General features: G+C 43.7%; 1 protein-coding gene across 5 annotated transcripts in view; it reads right to left on the reverse strand.

Moving 5' to 3' along the window:
* The window catches only part of LOC120405963 (ADP-ribosyl cyclase/cyclic ADP-ribose hydrolase 1-like), a 45277-nt gene that overhangs the window by 11549 nt on the left and 10518 nt on the right, over positions 1–23210 (reverse strand). For all 5 annotated transcript variants that reach the window (XM_039539998.1, XM_039539995.1, XM_039539994.1 and 2 more), the window contains 3 exons: positions 4260–4389; positions 3362–3497; positions 2449–2531 (listed from right to left, as the gene is read on the reverse strand). In XM_039539998.1, coding sequence (XP_039395932.1) covers positions 2449–2531; positions 3362–3497; positions 4260–4389 — 349 coding nt within the window. The remainder of the gene's footprint in view (positions 1–2448; positions 2532–3361; positions 3498–4259; positions 4390–23210) is intronic.

Below are 23210 nucleotides of genomic sequence, written 5' to 3' on the forward strand. Positions count from 1 at the left end.
CAGAGGGTGGAGATGGATGGCAGGAGAGAGATCACTTGATCATTGCCTGTTATGTTCACTCCCTCTGGGGCACCTGGCATTGGCCACTGTCGGTAGACAGGATACTGGGCTAGATGGACCTTTGGTCTGACCCGGTACAGCCATTCTTATGTTAAAGCAGCATAGCTCTTCTGACTTCAGTAGAGCTGCACCAATATTTACCAGCTCAGAATCTGGGCTCACTATTTTACCAGAAGATCCCAGTGAAAATAAAAGGCCATATCTTCTCTCACTGGTACAAAATTACCCTAAAGCTACATTGACCAACCGCAACTGGACAACCCCATGTAGGGAAAGCCTGTGATGGTGCAAAGCTGGCATAACAGCTCCTGTGCCACAGTTTTCCTGGCTGCTTGTGTAGAGGACATTGCTGTGACTTCCCTGAGCCCTGGCTTCTGTGTCAGCCTGTGGGTCTACTGGCAGCCAGTGTAAATTAGAGCAGCCCTTGGGCTGCTTAAATTATGCTGGGGAACTAATTGTGACCCTAAGAATCCCTGAATACCAACTGGCAAAGGGTTCACTGTTCTGTAGTAGTAACTTCTATCAGGCCTGACAAACTGACTACATGTAACACACTGCTTCCACAGTATTTATCCAAAAAGGATTGTGTAAGGTATCTAACAAAAGTTTAGGGCATACTGAACCACATAACTCTTGAGAGATGGATGGATGATCTGTAAGCAGTTGTGTATATGTACTGAAAATATATTTTTAGAGTCTGTGTCTCAGGCAGGGCTGACAAACAGGTTTTTCTAAACACCTGTCTGCCTAGGTCCCTATGTAGATTAAGCATTATAATAAGCCAACACAATAGAAGCCTGTTTTGCATATGGAGTCAACACAAGTCTGTGAGGGCAACTTGGAGCCACCACAACCGGAAAGGATCCTGATTCTGGGAACAAAACAAGGAGTTTTGGGAAATATAAGGAGACTTTGGTATCCATCACTGAGAGAGCAAGAAGGACAGTGTCTTTTGCATTTATGAAAGGTGGATCCCAGCCATGTTGCTTGGTGATGCTGAGAGATTGCCTTTGAGAAATTACTTTAGGCAAGGATTTTAGCCTGTTAAAGGTTAAATATAGTCTCTAAGAAGTGTGTTATACTTTTTGTTTTACATGTAACCATTTCTGTTTCCAATATCCTTACTCAGCATCTCTTAAATCTTCAGATTTGATAATAAACTTAATTTACCTTTGATTTAGCCAGAAGAATTCTTACAGAATAGAGTTAAATAAGCATTCTGTAAGGTCCCGATTCAGCAAGGTACTGAAACACATGCATGACTTTAAGCATGTGGAGTCTCATTGAAGTCAATGAAGTCACGTGCTTCAAGTTAGGCACCTACCTGTACACCTTTGTGAATCAGGGCTTCACAGAGGAGTTCTTTTCATTATGTTAAAAAGGCACAAGGAGGTGCTCATCCTCTCAGCCATGCTCTACAGCAGTTTCCAGCATGTTTTTAGCATTCAGAGGTTTAAAAAGTCATTGGTTTTAGCAATTGTGATCTTGTGTATTTGTCTGAGGGAATGATTCCTATAATTATATATATTATGGTTAATTAATGTTTGTTAAGCACTAATTGTGCTTGGTGCTGTTTGACACCGTTATCAAGATGACCACTGATGGAGGGACCCATCAGTAAGAATAAGAATGCCCAAATTATTGTGACATTAAATGTTGTGTGAAACATGAGACCTTAGTGAAAGTCTTGGGGAAACCTGTGTTTCCAAAAAACACATGGCACAACTTTCAGTTCTTAATAATCTAATCTGAGATTGAATTTGACCCATTCAACGTCTTTGGTGAAAGCCGGGAGGATAATGGCATTTTGAGTAATTTGTGGCATGACTCCTAACAATTTGGGAGGAATTTACATCAGACCACTGAGATGATCAGACTGTGTTCCAAGGTTTAACTGTTAGCCACTTTTTCCTTTGCTGTATTTCTTTTATTGTTATAAACACGAATATTTTGACTAAAATTATTGTTCCAGGATGTAATTGATCATGATAAAAATATAGAAAAATAGGCTATTGTCCATTAAAGTAGGGAGCCATAGTTAATAGTTAAGGCCCCAATCCTGCAATTGGATCTGTGCAGGCAGACTTCTATGTCTGCATAGAGTCCCACTGAAGTCAATGCATCTTGCAGGGACTCAAGGATTCATGTACATGGATTTGGTTGTAGGATCAAAGCCTCTGTTATCTAGCCAATGGAACAGACCTACCAGACATTTTAGCCCCAGATTTCCACGGTCTGGGTGAAACCCTGTCCCACTTAAGTCTATGGGAGTTTTGCCATTGACCTGCTTGGGGGGGCCAAGATTTTACCCTCTTTCAACATCCCCAAACCCCAAAGGATAAATTAATTTTAACTGTGATCCTGGAGAAGTTGCTATATAATCCTTACCATCTTGGATGCCATTTTCCAGTACACAGAAGTAGGGTTGCTCTCGCATTCACTCCATTTTGGACAAGATTCATAGTTAACTCCTAAAATAAATATATGATGCAGAATAACTAAGATTAGAGAAGAAATTGTCAGACACTTTAATACTGCCTGCAGTGCTGAATAAGAATGGCAAAAATAACCATTGTGCCCCATCACAGCAACAGGGTTAGATGAAAAGTGTTCTAAGGGGGAGATTAAGTCAAAGGTGTTTGGAAGACTGTGAGGCATTTACAGTCCCCTTATGCAAATGATTCCAGCAACATTGTTCCTGGTCAGGCTGAGCAGGGTGAATGTGCACTTATTGATGTGACCAAAAGTGGGGGGGGAGGGAAGGGTCTTAGCGGATGCTCACTGAGCATGCTCAGAAGTGACTCTTCCCACATAATTTTTATTTTGTTTTTTATAAATTTCCCTCAAATTTGAGGACAGCTTCTGACATCCCTACTCATTCTTAGGCCCTTAGTGTGAACAAGCAACCCCCTTATGTCTACATGTGGTCCCAATGACTTCTGTGCAAGTGCAGGAGTCTGCCTGAATGGAGCATATTGCAGGACTGTGGCCTTAGTCTGAAAGTGGTCACACTGGAATCACGGTAGGTTGCTGATTACTGTAAATAAGGGAGGCAATATGTCACTAGGCTGAGCTCTTTCTGTGCTACTGGGAGCTAAAAAGTGTTGATAAAATTAAGCTGAAAATGAGTGTTTTTCACTTTTCCATAACTCAGGCAGGGTAGAAAGGATCAACAGTTGTTTGGGCTGAAACTAAGAATGGAAAGTATCCTCTCCAAAAGAGATTTTCTTATATTAGAAATTTCTGAGTGAAAGAAAACCTGGAGTTAATTTTTTTGGTTTTTTGTTTAAGGAATCCTTACCTGGACTAGAAGGGTTTCCACACCATGAGACTCCATCAGCCATATAGCCCAGCAAGGTGTCCTCCAGAGTGAGGAAACTGTGATTGGTTTTTGTATAACGATGAACAAGGTCATTTGTCTTGCTCCAAAATAATGACTGTGAGGGAAAGAATGGTGTGTAAGAAATGGCATTGATATGAGAGCTGGTCAGGAAATGTTTTTTTCCAGAAAAAGTTTTGATGATGAAAATGTTTGTTTTCATTTATATTTTGGGGGGGGGGGGTTGTTAAAAGACCAAAAACTGACTATTTAAAATATATAAAAATTCCAGTGTGGTGTCTGAAAATTTCTATTCTCAGAAAAAAAAATTAATTTGGTTGGGGGGGGGGGGAACCAATTTTCTATTGAAAAAACATTTTGAAGGAAACTTTTTAACCAGCTCTAATTGCTGCCACTCTGCATGCATTTCAACCGCACATGCGCAATAAAAAGCCGTGTGCCTCTAACTGCATGGCTGCTCTTACAGAGAGCTTCTCTTCTAAATAGCAATGAAGGCCACAATGATTTTCCCATTATGGCCCAAAATTTTGCCCCTAGAAGGAATGTTCTGTATAATGATCTTCATCACTGGCCTGTAATGAACAGGATACTCTTGTTCTAAAAGAAGTAGCTTTGGGAGTAATGTTATCTCAAGCCTGAAGTCAGAGTATCTGTAGGTATTTGAGGGTCACTCATGACTGCTATCATTACTATTATTTGTGTTACCATAGTGGCTAGCAGCCCTAGTATTGGACCAGGACCCTGTTGTTCTGTGTTTGTCAAGTGCCTCTAGCACAAAACCAAAGGATCTCCGTTGTACTGGGCATGTACGGACAAGCAGTCCCTACCCAGACAGCTCATCACACACAAATATTGTTACCTTGTTACAGGGGATAGGATGACTCGCCAAATCCAATAACAGCTGATAATCTTCCGTTGTAATATTACATGGGTTCTTGTAAATAAACGCCTTTTGCATTGTTTCCCATATTTTTTGGCAATCTTTGTCTCTGTCAAAAGATTAAAATATATTAATGGGAGATCAACTGTTTTAAAAAACAGGTAATCCTCCCAAAATCATAGTTCTATTTCTGTGAGACGCTGCTGAGTTGTTACAAGGCGAGAAAATAAATAATGGGGGAGGGGCTTACAAAAGGATCCCCACCCCTCTGCTGTGTTCAGGCAATGTGGGCCAGACTTTCCAAAGTGCTTATCTCTCATTTAGGCCCCAGAATAATTAGCCAGATTTTTGTGTTGTGGCAATGGAACAGAGTTTAAATTCATGTCAAACAGTGAAAGTGCTCCTGTGCCCAGCATGTCTGGTTTCATTATGAGGAATTCACTCCCCTCTGATGGGGCGACTGCAACAACTCAACGTAGCATGAGGACTTTCTTAATTGGGGAGCCTGTGACTTTGGACTGCTCTCCTCCATGCTCAGCAGAGACTTCCTGCAAGGCTAACAACTTCTTTTCTTTGTCATACTCACTGATAGCAAAAGGCCAAATTTTATTTTAATTATGGTCCCTGGGAGAGGGCTACAAAGTAGCAGCCATAAACAATCCCCACTGTCAATGGGTGGCTTACTAAAATGTCAAAGGTAGAATATGGACCTTTTGTAGTTACTAAACTTTCAGAGCCAGATCCTCATGTGAGTTAAGCTGGTGAAGAACCATTGTAGAGGATCTGGCCTTTGGTTAGTAGAGTTGCTGTTGCATTTGGCATCACTTGTGGGGGGAGGAGGAAGGAGGAAAAATAATGCTTAATGCTTTTAGGGCAGTTATTTATGTTCTTTGTTTGGTCCTTTGTGCACGCATTTATCTGACTTGCCTTCTCAACCACTGTCATTGGTCACCAAAATTAGAAATGCAGTTGTGCATCTCTGTTGCTTGGAAATCTGGCCCATAAAGAGCCATCATTAGGCTTCAGAATAAATCATGATTTTGATGAATGAGAGCAGTTCACACCTCTAAGAACTTTGGTTTGCTGTCAGAGTTATTTGCACAGCCAGAAGAGCTAGAACCATATTTTTTTTAAGGAGAGATTGTACCCTAAAAGGTCTTAATCCATCATGAGCTAGATTTCTACATCAAATGGACCCCATCTGGTCCAGGGGCTCAGTTTGTCAACCTTCTATTCATTATTGTTTGTTATGGTAATCCCTAAGGGCTATCCAGCCGTACAAACAGAGTAGTAGATGGTTCATGTCCTGAAGGGCTTGCACTCTAAATAGACAGGAAAGGCACATGGTGGAAGACTGGAGGTAACCCACAAGCAGAGGGAACAATGTGATGGCAGCACACACCATGTTAGTACCACAGTAATTTTTTGTGAAGAGGGGTATTTAGGAGAGGATCAGCTGAAGGGAAGGGAGTCTGGGGGACAAAGCAGAGGAGAAGAGGGTAAGGAGGAGGTGAGATGAAGGTAAGGCGGGGAGGGTCAGAGCAAACAGTCAATCAGCCCGAGGCAGAGAAAGTCCAGTCAAAACTCTAGAAAATTCTCTGAACGCCCAGAGATCTCTGCTTTCTGCTGGAGTCTCTGGCTGGCTCCTCTCTGCAGCTTTCCCCAAGACCACAGGGGAGAGGGATGGGAGGCACCACCTTGATCCCAGTGCCCCTAGAGTGTGTGAGGGGTTTCCGTACACAGTTCTACACATCATCCAGGAGGATGCTGGGGAAGAGGTGGCCCTGGCTGAACCCCAGTTTACCTCTGCTCCCCAGTGCAGCAGTCCCTGCTTTGGCTGCTTCTGGTCTTAGTGGCTGAAGTCCTGCCCTGCTTTAGATGCTTGTACTGCTGTGGTTGTGGGTCAATAGTGGATTTTTATACCAGATTTGTGTTGTTTTTAAACTTTGGCCTGATGAGTTGGTGTATCTGGGTGTGAGGTGCTCAAACTACAAAATGCATTTTTAAGTACCATTAGTCTTGCATCTTACACTGGAGCACTAGTCTGCACAGTAACTGCTCCTTTTTTTCTCTACATTTTTAAACTTTTTATTTTCTTTCACCACTCCTTCCCTCTTCAAGACCTGCTCTGTCTCATCATTACTCTGGAGCAATCCCCAAACCCAGCCACAGTAGGTGTATTTTAGTTTTTCTAGTCTCTGTTTCAAAGGTTTACAGATATTGAGCTGAATTTAAGGTGAATACTGCCACCTTGTGGAAGAAGTGAGGGATCAGAAGGAGGTCAAGTACAGAAGGGACAATTAAACTGTATTACGTGTTCTATGGAAGTCAGAAGAAGAAAAGTTCTCTAATGTGTTATCTTCTTTGACACTATATCAGAAAAATGGGTATGTGCACACAACAGTTTGTTTGTTTATTGATTATTCTATATGTGTATGAATGTAGCACCAGTCCTCAGTCAGGAGTGGGATGTCATTGTGCTAGGCACCCTACAAATGGATATGAAGAGTGGCCAGCCAATACTTTTCATCATTGAATATACAAGGAGGCTTATATCCCTTAGGGCACATCTACACTAGCAAATTTACAGCGCCGGCAGTTACAGCGCCGCTCAGAGAGGGCTGAAGGGAAACCACTGTTGTGTGTTCACACTGTCAGCTGCCCGCGCAATAGCGTGTTCACACTTGCAGCTGGTATTTGGAGCGGTGCACTCTAGGCAGCTATCCCACAGAGCAGCTCTTTCTCTTCTGCCGCTAAGACTTGTGGGAAGGTGGAGGGGGGTGTGGGGCATCCTGGGTCCTGTCCCAATGACTCGTGATGCATTGCTTTGCATCCCAGAAATCCCTGCGTTTCCGTCCGCACTTGGTGCCATCTTTCAAACATTTGTGTACTGCGCACTCTCTCTTCGGGCTGCAGGAATGGATCCCAGACTGTTGACCAGTATGCTGCTCCCTCTGACTAACATGAGTGGCAGTGGGAGTTATTCCTTAAACTACAAAGGCAAGAGGAGTGCAACATTGATCTCGCCACACGTAGTAGCTATGACATGAGATTGCTTGTGGCGTTCATGGAGGTGCTGACCACAGTGGAACACTGCTTTTGGACTCGGGAAACAAGCACTGAGTGGTGGGATCACGTCGTCCTGCATGTCTGGGATGATGAGCAGTGGCTGCAGAGCTTTCGGATGAGGAAAACCACATTCATGGGACTGTGTGATGAGCTCGCCTCAGCCCTGCAGCGCAAGGACACGAGAATGAGAGCTGCCCTGTCATTGGAGAAGTGTGTGGTGATTGCATTGTGGAAGCTGGTTACTCCAGACTGCTACCAATTGGTCGCTAACCAGTTCGGAGTAGGAAAGTTGACCATTGGACTCATGTTGAAGCGTGCAAGGCTATTAATCGCATCCTTCTTCGAAAGACCATGACTCTGGGCAATGTGCATGACATTGTGGATGGCTTTGCACAAATGAGAGGGGTGATAGATGGCATGCATATTCCAATTCTGGGACCAGGCCACCGAGTACATTAATCAGAAGGGCTATTTCTCCATGGTTCTCCAGGAGCTTGTGGATCATCGTGGGCATTACACAGACATTGGCTGGTCCAGAAAGGTACATGATGCGTGCATCTTTCGGAACATTGGCCTGTTCAAGAAGCTGCAAGCAGGGACTTTCTTCCTGGACCAGAAGATCACCGTAGGGGAAGTCTAAATGCCCATTGTGATCCTGGGAGACCATCCCTTAATGCCGTGGCTTACGAAACAATACATGGGGCAACTTGACAGCAGCAAGTAGCAGTTCAACAACTGGCTGAGCAAGTGAAAAATGACTGAGTATGGTTTTTGGCCATTTAAAGGTCCACTGGCACTGCCTATATGAGAAGCTGGACCTGGCCGATGACCATATTCCTATGCTCATAGCCATGTGCTGTATGTTCCATAATGTTTGTGAAGGGAAGGATGAAAGCTTCACGCAGGACTGGACCGCAGAGGCACAGTACCTGGAGGCTGAGTTTGAACAGCCAGAGATCAAGGCTATTAGAGGGGCACAGCACAGGGCCTTAAGGATCAAGGATGACTTGAGGCAGCAATTTGAAGCTGAAAGCTACTAATGTTTGTTGCTATGCTCGGGATTGCTTGTAATGCTAGGAGGTGATTGGTGCACATGATGCAATAAGTCCTCCTTTAGTTCCTCTTGGCCACTTTCTAATTCTGTACAGCAGTTCACCGCTCATGACCTTGGGAGCCCAGCCTCCCTCTTTGTTATCTCTCTGAAGTTTAAACACAATATTTTACAGAAGCAGTATTGTTTGCAACACTGATTCAGTGCTTTAAAACACAGCCAGTTCTCTCTCACCTGTCACTAACTGGCTGACCCCAGGCAAGCACACATGAACCACAAGACCCCCCGAAATGGTGAGTAGCCGCAGGGGCAGGTAAATCACTCTTCCTGGACCAGACCCTGCTGTACATGGGCATGTTGCTCTTGGAGAGCCAGCACTGTAGGGGAGGCCTGATGATCATTCCTGTCCTCACACTTTCCACAGGATGTGATCATTATGGAAGACATCTTGCTGCTGAGGATGAGCCAGGAATTGAGGGAGAGTCTTTCCCAAGACTGCAGCTTCCATCCTGGCCCCTATGCAGCTCACCCACACACACAGTGACAGCAGAGTGGCGCGGGAAAGTTACCGTTAATGGGACAAGAAACAAAGCAGCTCTGCTGAAGAACCTGCGGCAGTGGATTGACTCCCTCAATTTACTGGGCAATCAACAGCCTGTTCTGCCGCTCAGACTAGGCATGTGGTGGGAGACAAGCCTGCTTTCTGCAACCCTCCTGCCCGCAACAACTCACTTCAGTGATTCCCAAAATCAGATTAACTTACCAGGGGCCTCTTCTGTTTGCACTTCGCCAATCTCCAACAACTGTGACTGGCTAGGCTCCTCCGGGGTAGAAAAGAGCTCCTGGCTGCATGTATCTCTGGCCTTTGAGTCATCCTCTGCCTCTGGGTACCTCTCCCACTCCACAACCTCATCCAAGATTTCCTCCTCCTGGCTCGGTCCACTCTCAACTGGCACATGAGCCACTGAAGTATCCATAGGGGCCTTTGTGATGGAGGTGGGGTCGCAGCCGAGTATCGCATCCAGCTCTTTGTAAAACTGGCAGCTCGTGGGCGCAGCACCGGAGTGGTGGTTTGCCTCCTGTGCCTTGTGGTAGGCATTCTGCAGCTCCTTCAGTTTGACCCTACATTGCAATGTGTCCCACTAATGGACCCTTTCTGTCCTACATCGTGAAATCTGTCCATAGGTGGGGTAATTCTTATGGCTGGAGTGCAGCTGGGACTGCACTGCCTTCTCTCCCCAAATGCCAATGAGGTCCAGCAGCTCGACATTGCTCCAAGCAGGGGATCGCCTGGTGCATGGAGCAGGCATGGCCACCTGGGAAGATGCGCTGAGACCATTACACGCATCACCAAGCAAACAGGAAGGGGACTTTCAAAATTCCAAAGGAATTTATGGGGTGGGGATGATGGTTGGTCACCTGAGGGCAGGGCAGTAGAGTTCAAACCGATGACCAGAGAGGTGAGAACAGGCATTGTGGGACACCTCCTGGAGGCCAATCACAGTGCTGCAATCAACCGGGGTATCTACACTGGCACCGCGGTGCTGTAGCACTGGCACAGAAAGATCTACACCTCTCATCGGGGGTGGTTTGTTTGTTTGTTTGTTTGTTTTGGTTTGGTTTTTTGTTTGTTTAAAGCACTACAAATGCGCTGTTTCTATGCACTAAGTGGCTTGGCAGTATGTACACCTCAGGAGTTACAGCACAGAAAGCTGCTTTACTGCACAGAAACTTGCCTGTGTAGACAGGGCCTTAGTCTTAGCAGGTGACTAGCAGAAAGAGAGGGGGGGGGGGATAAAGAAAGAACTTGACACCTTTCTTGATACCTTAAATGACTGCTTCTTGGAGCAGCTAGTCCTGGAAGCCACAAGAGGAGAGGCAATTCTTGATTTAGTCTTAAGTGGAGCACAGGATCAGGTCCAAGAGGTGAATATAGCTGGACTGCTTGGTAATAGTGACCATGATATAACTAAATGTAACATCCCTGTGGTGGGGAAAAGACCACAGCTGCCCAACACTGTAGCATTTAATTTCAGAAAGGGGAACTACACAAAATGAGGAGGTTAGTTAAACAGAAATTAAACAGTACAGCGCCAAAAGTGAAATCCCTGCAAGCTGCATGGTAACTTCTTTAAGACAACATAATAGAGGCTCAACTTAAATGTATACCCCAAATTAAAAAAAACCTAGTAAGAGAACCAAACAAGAGCCACTGTGGCTAAGCAACAAATTAAAAGGAGCAGTGAGAGGCAAAAAGGTATCCTTTAGAAAGTGGAAGTTAAATCCTAGTGAGGAAAATAGAAAAGAGCATAAACTCTTGCAAATGAAGTATAAAGACATAATTAGGAAGGCCAAGTAAGAATCTGAAGAACAGCTAGCCAAAGACTCAAAATAACAGCAAAAAAATTTAAGTACATCAGAAGCAGGAAGCCTGTTAAACAACCAGTGGGGCCACTGGCTGATCGAGGTGCTAAAGGAGCACTCAAGGATGATAAGGCCAGTGGGGAGAAACTAAATGAATTCTTTGCATTGGTCTTCATGGTTGAGGATGTGAGGGAGATTCCCAAACCTGACTCATTCTTTTTAGGTGACAAATCTGAGGGACTGTCCCAGATTGAGGTGTCATTAGAGGAGGTTTTGGAACAAATAGATAAACTAAACAGCAATAAGTCACCAGGACCCGATGGTATTCACCTAAGAGTTTGAAGGAACACAAAATATGAAAGTGCAGAACTACTAAGTACAGTCCGTAACCTATCCTTTAAATCAGCTTCTGTACCAGATGACTGGAGCATAGCTAATGTGACGACAATTTTTTTTTAAAAGGGCTCCAGAGGTATTCCCAGCAATTACAGGCCGGTAAGCCTGACTTCAATACCAGGGAAACTGGTTGAAACTATAGTAAATAACAATATTGTCAGACACGTAGATGAACGTAATTTGTTGGGGAAGAGTCAACATGTTTTTTGTAAAGGGAAATCATGCCTCACCAATCTACTGGAATTCTTTGAGGGGGACAATAAGCATGTACACAAGGGGAATCCAGTAGATATAGTGTACTTACATTTTCAGAAAGCCTTTGACAAGGTCCCTCACCAAAGGTTCTTATGCAAAGTAAGCTGTCATGGGATAAGAGGGAAGGTGCTCTCACAGATTGATAACTGGTTAAAAGATAGGAAACGAAGGGTAGGAATAAATGGTCAGTTTTCAAAATCGAGAGAGGTAAATACTGGTTTCTCCCAGTGGTCTGTACTGGGATCAGTCCTATTCAACATATTCATAAATGATCTGGAATAGGGGGTAAACAGTGAGATGGCAAACTCTGCAAATGTTACAAAACTAACTCAAGATAGTTAAGTCCCAGGCATACTGAGAAGAGCTACAAAAGAATCTCTCAAAACTGGGTGACTGGGCAACAAAATGGCAGATGAAATTCAAAGTTGATAAATGCAAAGTAATGCACACTGGAAGATGTAATCCCAACTATACATATAGAATGGAGTCTAAATTAGCTGTTACCACTTGTGACAAGTTCTTCCTGTACCTTGGTGGGTCCTGTGCTTATTGGCAGATTTTTTGCTAGCCTCCGAGATCTTCCTGTGTTGGATCAGGAGTTGGGAGGTTTTGGGGCCCACCCTCTACCCTGGGTTCCGGCCCAGGGCCCTGTGGACTGTAGCTGTCTAGATTGCCTCCTGGTACAGCTACACGACAGCTACAATTCCCTGGGCTACTTCCCCATGGCCTCCTCCCAACACCTTCTATATCCTTGTGACGTTATTGATATAAATTGGGACCATATAGAACATGGGTTGCAACCAAGGTCCTGTAGTGGCACCACATCTTAGGTAAAGGGGGTCATATAAGGTGTCTAAGACCAGGTTATGGGTTGCTGGTTATGATTATGCTGTCTGTGTGCATGTATCATTTTTAGTTGAAGTTATGTATATTGGCTCTATACTGTCTATTTCAAGTTGGTGATGTGCTTCTGGCTGATATCCCAGACAAGTTGGTGTTAGCTCTGCTTAGCCTGCTTGATGGCCCATTAAGGACCATCAGCTACACAATTGACCCATGGAGAGAAGGCAAACATGCCTTGTGACTCAGCGAAGTATGCAGGGACTGGCCCATGTGACTCCAGACTCCATTTTGCTGTAATTTTCCACAGTAAGGACAAAGAGGTTCTTACACCTGGAAAAGCCTATATAAGGCTGATGCATCATCTCCATCTGGTCTTCAATCCTGCTTCTTGCCTCTGGAGGGACTTTGCTACAGACTGAAGCTCTGCACAAAGGACTGAATGACCCATCCCAGCGGGGGATGTTCTCCAGAGACTTGATTTGAACCTGCAGTTTGCTCCATCACTGCTGCAAGCCTGAACTAAGAACTTTGCCATTACTATATGTAATTGATTCCATTTAACCAATTCTACCTCTCATCTCTACCTTTTTCTCTTTGTAAATAAACCTTTAGATTTTAGATTCTAAAGGATTGGCAACAGCATGATTTGTGGGTAAGATCTGATGTGTATATTGACCTGGGTCTGGGGCTTGGTCCTTTGGGATCAAGAGAACCTTTTTCTTTTATTGGGGTGTTGGTTTTCATAACCATTCATCCCCAGGACGAGTGCACTGGTGGTGATACTGGGAGACTGGAGTGTCTAAGGAAATTGCTTGTGTGACTTGTGGTTAGCCAGTGGGGTAAGACCGAAGTCCTCTTTGTCTGGCTGGTTTGGTTTGCCTTAGAGGTGGAAAAACCCCAGCCTAGGGCTGTGACTGCCCTGTTTGAGCAATTGGTCCTGATCTGGCACTCTCAGTTGGGTCCTGCCAGAACCGCATCGTCACAATCCTCACCACAGGACCTTCCTCCTTGTACTCCTCAGTCCTCCAGCAGCATACCCTCTCAGCTTCTTGCACCCAGGGGCGGCTCTAGGCATTTTGCCGCCCCAAGCACGGCAGGCAGGCTGCCTTCGGCGGCTTGCCTGCGGAGGGTCCACTGGTCCCACGGCTTGCCTGCGGGAGGTCCGTCGAAGCCGCGAGACCAGCGGACCCTCCGCAGGCAAGCCACCGAATGCAGCCTGCTTGCTGGCCACGTGGCGACCGGCAGAGCGCCCCCAGTGGCTTGCTGCCCCAAGCACGCGCTTGGCGTGCTGGTGCCTGGAGCTGCCCCTGCTTGTGCCTCTTGCTCCCAGCTCCTCTCTCACGCACCACAAACTGAAGTGAGCTCCTTTTTAAACCCAGGTGCCCTGATTAGCCTGCCTTGATTGGCTGCAGGTGATCTAATCAGCCTGTCTGCCTTAATTGGTTCTAGCAGGTTCCTGATTACTCTAGTGCAGCCCCTGCTCTGGTCACTCAGGGAACAGAAAACTACTCATCCAGTGACCAGTATATTTGCCCTCTACCAGACTCCTGTACCCCACTGGTCTGGGTCTGTCACACACTCAAGAAAGAGATCTTGGAGTCATTGTGGATAGTTCTCTGAAAACATCCACTCAATGTGCAGTGGCAGTCAAAAAAGCAAACAATGTTGAGAATGACAAACTGTGGCCACTGGGAGCAGCAAGCAGCTGTGCAAATGTAAACAAATGGTCTGGCAACCTGCCAGCGGATTACCCTGATGTACTCCATCGCAAGGTGGTCTGGTGCCAAAATTGGAATATGTGTGTCATTTACTGCCCCTCTACAGTTAGGGAAACCTATTTCTGCAAAGCCATCCACTATTTCATGCACATTTCCCAGAGTCACGGTCCTTCATAGCAGGATGTGATTAATTGCCCTGCACTCTTGCATTAACGCAGCTCCAATGGTCGACTTCTTGACTCCAAATTGATTTGCAACTGACCAGTAGCAGTCTGGAGTCACCAGCTTCCACACAGCAATTGCCATATGCTTCTCTACCGATTAAGGCAGCTCTCATTTTGGTGTCCTTGTGCTGCAGTGCTGGGGCGAGCTTCGCATACAGTTCCAGGAAGGTGGCTTTACACATCTGAAACTTCTGTAGCCATTGCTCATCATCCCACACCTGCATGATGATATGATCCCACCATTCAGTGCTTGGTTTCCCAAGCACAAAAGTGACCATCTACCATATGCAGCTGTTCTGTGAATGCCAAAAGTAATTTAAAGTTGCTCCTATCCTATGTCACGTAGCATGTCAGGGAATTGGGACTCTTCTTCAGTTAGGAACTTCGCGATTAACTGCACTGCCATCCGTGATGTTTTCATGACAGTTGTAAGAGCACAGGAGAGCAGTGCGGGATCCATCCCTTCTCACAAAGATGCCAGGGTGCACAGCAAAGAAGGTAATTGAAAAATGCCGTGAAAGAAAGCCGGAAGCCCATGGAATACTGGGACATAAAGCAATGCATCATGGGAGATTGAGCCCAGTCCCAAGATGCATCGTGATCTGCTCCGCCTTCCCACAACACCTAGCAACAGAAGGTATTGAGCTGGACTGTGGGACAGGTACCCCCACTGCATTGCTCACATTGTCAACGATAGTGCCGCAACTGCGGATGCGCTCTGCCAACAGAGGGAGTGAGTGTGACCATGACATTCCGATTTTTATTATGCTGATTTTTGAGTGGCAACATCACTTTTGTCAACAAAAGTTGGTAGTATAGACCAGGCCTCAGTCTACAGTCATGATTCTCCTTAGCAGACAAAAACCAGCCAAACTTAAACTAGTAAGGGAGGAGTGGAAATCACAAAACAAAAATCCCCCATGGCTATGAAGTGCAGCAGAATACTGGGAGAGAAACAACAGTGTTACCACTGTGTTATGCTGTGTAATGCTGCAGTGGAAAGTTATGTTGGGCAGCATTTGTTCAAACAAATGGCAGCTGAGACATCCAATGCATTTGTGGCAAATTCTCACACACTGAGTGATCGTCTTTCTGGTACCTGGGTTGATTTTTGGGCTGTAGGACTGATTTATACAAATATATGGTTGAATCCTTGAGCTGTGCAATATATGTAGGGCAAATGAAGCTCTAAAAAAATACTTTGAATTTCTTTAATGTGTCATCAGAGAATCTCAAGGCACTTTACCAATTATTAAATAACTTCCACCAGACCACCTTGAGGTGAGTGAGTAGATATTATTATACCCATTACACAGTTAAGGAATGGGTGCCAAAAAGTGAGGGCTAGATTTGGCCCTATCCAAACTCCAGTGAAGTCAATGGGAGTCTTTCCATTGACTTTTTGGGGATCTGGATCCAGGCCCATATTTGCAAATAGGAAAGGGGGATAAATTCATCAAATCTGCTCATGGTTTATAGTTTGCTCACCTCTAATGATAAGGAATACAGTACAATCAAGCAGAACATGCGTCCCAACAACTGTCCACAGGAGTAAGAACATCCGTCCTTGGTATAGACCAATGAACCATCTTGTTCCAAAGCCTGTCTGACAGCAGCCAATTTCAGTGTATCCAAATGATCATCAATCATCATTGTCACACTTAAATTACTGCATTGCAAACTTCTACAGCAATAACCGAAAGGAACATCGATGTTCTTACTTTTGGATTGTAAAATTCTCTTAGCTCACATATTTATTAACAGAGCCAAATCCTGCAGTCATTGCTCCAAACTCCTGAAGACTGCATTGTAAGATTTGGCCAATGATTCTCTTCTTTTAAATGTAACATATAATATATATTTTAGATTCTTTTTTAATGATGTCCCCTAAAGACTCCAATTGACTTCAGTAGAATTTGGATAAGGTCTTACATACAAACAAACTTGGTTTTTTTTATGGATTTGTTTGGTCTTTGAAATTATTCAAAATACTTTGTCACTATATTTTCCCATTTGCTTGGAACTGGGTTGGAAACACTATAAAGCTGGTGATCAGAGGAAATATAAACAAACCTATGCAAAACTAAATTAAAAATAGTATTTCATCTACTCTTAAAGCAGAGAAGTTCTGAACTGTGGAATATCCATCAAAGCCACTTTCACATCACAAACATTTAAGATTCCATTGGTAATGCAGGACAACAGCCTTGAAGAAGTATTTATTAACCAAACTAGTGGCACAGCAGAAAAGAGACTGTTTCTATTCTGTTCCAAGTTAAGTTTGCAAGAATTAAAATATAGCACTTGCATACCTCTTAAAAAGGGATGAATGCTAGGTACAACCTCTGCTCAGATAACTATAATGATGTGCGTGAAAAAAATCTAGATGGATAGATATCTGTCAGCACAGTATGCAGCGTAGTTGTAGCCATGTCGGTCCCAGGATATTAGAAAGACACGGTAGGTGAAGTAATATCTTTTCTTGGACCAACTTTTGTTGGTGAGAGACAAGCTTCTTCAGGGCCTGAAGAGGAGCTCTTTGTGGCTTGGAAGCTTGTCTCTCTCACCAAAAAAGTCGGTGACGTGACAGGTTCAGTCACAGAGACTCCCTTGGGACTGTCACCTGATGTGCTGAAACTACCTCTGAGCCTGTTTTCTTTGCCAATTTGGGACTCCAGAACCCTATCTTATTGAGCCAGACATGCTAGCCTGCTGCAACACAGACCCAGGGTCTGAACTACGCCTCCAAAGCTGCAGACTTAACTGAAAACAGCTCAGCAAGTACTCCTGTTTCCAGCACCCAGCTCCCCAGCTCCAAAGGGATCCAAACTCCAAATGAATCTGTTTTACTCTCTCTAAAGCTTATACAGGGTAAACTCATAAATTGTCTGCCCTCTATAACACTGATAGAGAGAGATGCACAGCTGTTTGCTCCCCCAGGTATCACTTACTCTGGTTTTGTTACTTAATAAAATCACTTTTGTTTATTATAAAAAGTAGGATTTCAGTGGTTTCAAGTAATAACAGACAGAACAAAGTAAGTTACCAAGCAAAATAAAACAAAACACGCAAGTCTAAGCCTAATAAATTAAGAAGCTAATTACAGGTAAATCTCACCCTCAAAGATATTCCAATAAGCTTCTTTCACAGACTAGATTCCTTCCTAGCTGGGCCAAATCCTTTCCCCTGGTATAGTCCCCTTGTTAGTTCCAGCTCAGGTGGTAACTTGGGGATTTCTCATGACTGCCCTTCACTTTGTTCTGTTCCACCCCCTTTTATAGCTTTGGCACAAGGCAGAAATCCTTTTTCTCTGGGTCCCCATCTCTCCTTCTAAATGGAAAAGTACCAGATTTAAGATGGATTCCAGTATCGTGCAACATGGTCACGTATCTTGTGAGACCCCTAGTCTCCATTCTTCCAGGGCTCGCTGGCTCGTACCCAGGAAGGTTTGCAAGTAAACAGAGCCATTCACACGTTATTGATTCTGAAGCACCCTTAGTAGCTTCCACTTAACATGTTTACAACAGTAATACAAGTTTATATCTTATTCTCCTAACTCCAGACATAGAAATAATATATGCAAAAAAATAGGATGAACAAACTCAGTAGATCATAAGCTTTGTAATGATCCCTTACAAGAGTCCTTTTGCATAAAGCATATTTCAGTTACATCATATTTATTTTTGCAAAGCATATGGAGTGCAACGTCAGAGGTGCAATAAAAAATATTGCCTCTCTCCCCCTCTTGTCTCGCTAATATCAACAGACTAGGAATTCCTTGAGCGAAGCAGATTCAAGGCCAGAGTGCATCAACATACTCAAATAAGATCTCAGTAGAGACCTTAAGTAGAGTCTCAGTACTCAGATACTTAAAGAGCTGGATCCTTTGCTGGTGTAAATTGGAGTTGCTCCATTGACCTATTAAAAAATGCTGTATATTGAAATTATCTTCACAGAGACTTATTTTGTGCTACAAGGGTTATGATGTTTGTCCATAGCAGCTGTTCTATATAAAAGGTTGCCAAGTGTTATGGATTGTAACCTCTGTTTTGCAATTGTTCAGCACTTTTCTGAAATGTTCTTCTATAAGACAGAAGTTTTCTAGGCTTGATGGCGAGGGGAAAATTTAAAAAGGGCAACATTAGGTGGCATAGATGAAGGGAAAAAGTCATGAAGTATAGAAATTAAAGTTGTAACAACGAGTAACTCAGCCACATTGTGCATATGTGGTGTTTGCTAATCTTGTTTTTCATATTTAGCTTACTACATTACTGCATGTCTGATCACTCCTGCTTCTTTTGAATTCAGTGACAAAACTTCTACTGACTTGAATAGGGAAGCCCATCTTAATAAGGGAGATAGTGTTGCCTGGTGGACAGGGACTAGATTGGGACTTTGGAAACCTGGGTCCAATTCCTGGCTCTGCCACTGCTTTGCTGGGTGTCTGTGCCTTTGTGCCTCAGTTTCTCCATCTGTAAAACAGGGATGATAATACTGATCTCTGTAAAGCACCTTGAAATCTATGGATGAAAAGCACTAGATAAACGCTGTGTATTATTATTGTTAAAAAGGAAGGAGCTCCTGCCCTGAACTGAACTTACACTGTAAGTTAAACAGGACTGGTACTGTGGCCAAGTTAACATTAATAGATATATAACATAATACATTGTGTGCATTTTGGATTTATTTCAGGAGTAAGTGATGATGGTATTGTGGCACTTTGGGGATTTTGCTTTGCTGAAAGACGACAGAGGGATATGCAATACCTAAGGAAATGACTGAAGAGATGATTAATCATAGAAAGAGTCAGCAAACAATCTGACAATACTCCAGGTCTGGTGACGGTCATAAATGATCTGGAAAAAGGGGTAAACAGTGAGGTGGCAAAATTTCCAGACAATACAATACTACTCAAGATAGTTAAGTCCAAAGCAGACTGCGAAGAGCTACAAAAGGATCTGACAAAACTGGGTGACAAAATGGCAGATGAAATTCAATGTTGATAAATGCAAAGTAGTGCACATTAGAAAACCATAATCCCAACTATACATATAAAATGATGGGGTTTAAATTAGCTGTTACCACTCAAGAAAGAGATTGTGGAGTCATTGTGGGTAGTTCTCTGAAAACATCCACTCAATGTGCAGCGTCAATCAAAAAAGCGAACAGAATGTTGTGAATCATTAAGAAAGGGATAGATAATAAGATAGAAAATATCCTATTGCCTCTATATAAATCCGTGGTACACCCACATCTTGAATACTGCATGCAGATGTGGTTGCCCCATCTCAAAAAAGATGTATTGGAATTGGAAAAGGTTCAGAAAAGGGCAACAAAAAATATTAGGGGTATGGAACAGCTTCTATATGAGGAGAAATTAATACGACTGGGACTTTTCAGCTTGGAAAAGAGACAACTAAGGGGGGATATTGTAGAGGTCTGTAAAATCATGACTGATGTGGAGAAAGTAAATAGAGTAAATAACACTTCCTTTTCTCATAACACAAGAACTAGGGGTCAGCAAATGAAAATAGTAGGCAGCAGGTTTGAAACAAACAAAAGGAAGTATTTTTTTTACAAAATGCACAGTCAACCTGTGGAAGTAGGAAGTTGTGGCTTAGCCAGTAACTAAAAGTCAAGATAAGCAGAAGGATTGTTGTGGATGGAAACAAATATATAGAGCAGGGGTCGCAACCTTTCAGAAGTGCTGTGCCGACCCCGGCATTTATTCACTCTAATTTAAGGGTTCGCGTGCCAGTAATACATTTTAACGTTTTTAGAAGGTCTCTTTCTATAAATCTATAATATATAACTAAACTATTGTTGTATGTAAAGTAAATAAGGTTTTAAAAATGTTTAAGAAGCTTCATTTAAAATTAAATTAAAATGCAGAACCCCCCAGACCAGTGGCCAGGACCTGGGCAGTGTGAGTGCCACTGAAAATCAGCTCGCATGCCGCTTTCAGCACGCGTGCCATAGGTTGCCTACCCCTGATGTAGAGCTTGGTGTTATTGCAGAGAATTAGGTCCATGATTGAAGGTGTTAATAAGATTGCTGGAGAAGCTCCTCGAGAACTTTTGGGTGCTCCATAATAGAGAGAGAGCTGTAAAACCTTCATTAGACATGAAAGAACAATGTTTGTTGAGGTATGATTCTACAGTGTGTCCATGAGGCACTGGCTTTGTGATCAGGGTGCTCAGTGTTCACTTGTATCAAAAATTACACTAATGTCAAGTAGGATCAGGAAAGAGGAATCCAAGATCAGAGCTAAGATCATATAGCTAATACTCTTAGCTATCCTCTGCATGAACTTTACAGATGTAGGCAAGTTAATATAGTCCCGCCTTCCCCCTTCCCTCCAATAATGTCAGTATTTCAATGGAAATTTCCTGTTCACATCGTTTTAAAATGTTAAGGGTTTTTTCTTGTTTTAGTAGAAAACACACTTTTCTATGTTAAGAATAAATAAGTTTGTCCTCCTTAAATAACTATTATCAGGTCCACATTCAAACAATACTTTAGGTTTTGTTTTAAAAAATCTTTTTGAAAACCTAGGACCAGTCAGCATGACTTAACATGTTTAATTGTTTGCTTGTTTGTTTGTTTTAATTTAAACAAACAATTCCTCGCCAAGTGTTACAGCCTTGGTCTAGTGCAGGGGTGGGCAACCTATGGCCCATGGGCCGGATTTGGCCCAACAACCATTTTAATCCAGCCCTCAAACTCCCAATGGAGAGCGGGGTCTGGGGCTTGTCCCACTCCAGCCAGGGAGCAGGGTCGGGGTTGCTCCACGCAGCTCCCGGCAGCCACAGCATGGCCCCCCTCTGGCTCCTACACATAGAGGCAGCCAGGGGACACTGCTCTGCACACTGTCCCTGCCCCAAGCACCACCCCCACAGCTCCCATTGGTCAGGAACTGCAGCTAATGGGAACTGCAAGGGTGATGCCTGCAGATGGTGCAGTGTGCAGAGCCACCTGGCCACGCCTCCGAGTAGGAGCCAGAGAAGGGACATGCCGCTGCTTCCGGAAGCCACTTGAGGTAAGCGCCACCTGGAGCCTGTACCCCTAACCCTCTCCCCATGCCCCAACCCTCTGCCCCAGCCCTGATCCCCCTCCCACCCTCCAACTCCCTTGATCCCAGTCCTGAGCACCCTCCTATATCCCAAACTCCTCATCCCCCAGCCCCACCTCAGAGCCCTCACACCCCACACACACACCTCATTCCCCTGCCCCAGACCAGAGCCCCTCCCGCACCATGAATTTCCCATTTCTGGCCCCACCCTGGAGCCCGCATCCCCAAAAAGAGCCCTCACTCCCTCCCACATCCCAACCCCAATTTTGTGAGCATTCATGGCACACCATACAATTTCTATTCCCAGATATGGCCCTTGGGCCAAAAAGTTTGCCCACACCTGGTCTAGTACTTGAGAACCTGTAAGTGACTAGAAACTTGCTATTGTGCAGGCAGCTGAAGTTCCACTTTTGTTTGTTTATAGTGTATTCACACTTGTGGCACTTGTAGTGATATTTGGAGCAGTGCACTCTGGGCAGCTATCCCACAGAGCACCTCTTTCTCTTTTGCCACTAAGACTTGTGGGAAGGTGGAGGGGGTCGTGGGGCATCCTGGGTCCTGTCCCAGTGCCCCATGATGCATTGCTTCGCATCCCATCGCTTTCGTCCACATTTGGACCCATCTTTCAACCATTTGTGTATTGCACACCCTGCCTCTTTGGGCTGCAGGAATGGATCCCGAACTGTTGACCAGTATGCTGCTCGCTCTGACTAACACGTCATGAGTGGCAGTGGAGTTATTCCTGTAGCCTGATTTAGGGTGTACTGATAACATTAATTTGGATAATATGGTAATTTAATTTATTAATTTAATTATTAATATTAATTAGTATGGGTCTTAGGCTTGCCAATCTGTTTGATCAGAAGACAAAAGTTCTTGTCTGAAGTCAGGCTTCACAGAATTTACAAAGGAGCCTTGGGGGTATGACTGGAAGCTCACAATGAGACAGATATAGCCTTAAAGACTGTTTATTAAAATTAAGAATAGTAAATAAATGGTAAAATACCCAGAGTTACAAAGTTACAATTGCATTACTGCTATTCAAAAGATACATATGCTAATATATGCAACAAAGCTTTGGTTAGTATACTCACACCCTTCCTTGACAACATGGTGGTAAGAGACACAGGACCAGCCTTGCAGTTCAGGTTTCTCAATTCTTGAGTAAGGGATGCCGTGCTTAGAAGAAATCTAATGCTAAGAGCTATCAAAACTAAATTAGGGTTTACTTGACTAACTTAAACTCAAAATCAAAACCTAATAAACAAAAATAAGAATAAAACTTAGGAAAACCTAGCTTAGCTTAGTTCCCTTGAAACTTTAAGTTTAAGAAGAACAGGTATAGCCTACTAATACTAGTAGTCATCGTAAATAGATAAGAGAGTAGAAATAGACTGTAAGTGAGAATGATAGAGTGGAGTAAGTGAGAATGGAGATGGAGTACTCTCTCGAGGTGGGTTACCTCTTTTATAGGGCAAAGTGCCGGAAATCCTTCCTTTCAAATTTCATTCCTCACCCACAAAATGTTAGGGTACGCTTACCCCATAGGCTAGTATGTATGTGCATATTGTGACAGGTATGTACACACATCAGTCTCTTGTGGTGTACTTGTTAAGTCTGTGGGTACAACACTGAGAAACTCCCTATGCCATTCTCCATTGTCTTTCAGTCTAGATAAAAGGTCATAGACTTAGACGTGGGTACTTATTTAAGTAACAAGATATACGTCAACTTTGCTTTCTAAGTAAAAGGTCTTAATATAGATGTGCTAACTTTGCCTTAGCTTAACATACATGATATGGCCTGTAGGTCTGTTGCATTACAGCCAAACTTACTTCAATATAAATCTATAAACCTATTACAATAAACCAAATACTTAAACTATGAGAAATATATATATGGTTAGTCCTATAGGCTACATTCCTTAAACTACAAAGG

The sequence above is a fragment of the Mauremys reevesii genome, linkage group 5 (assembly GCF_016161935.1).
Source record: "Mauremys reevesii isolate NIE-2019 linkage group 5, ASM1616193v1, whole genome shotgun sequence".
Taxonomy (NCBI): domain Eukaryota; kingdom Metazoa; phylum Chordata; order Testudines; family Geoemydidae; genus Mauremys; species Mauremys reevesii.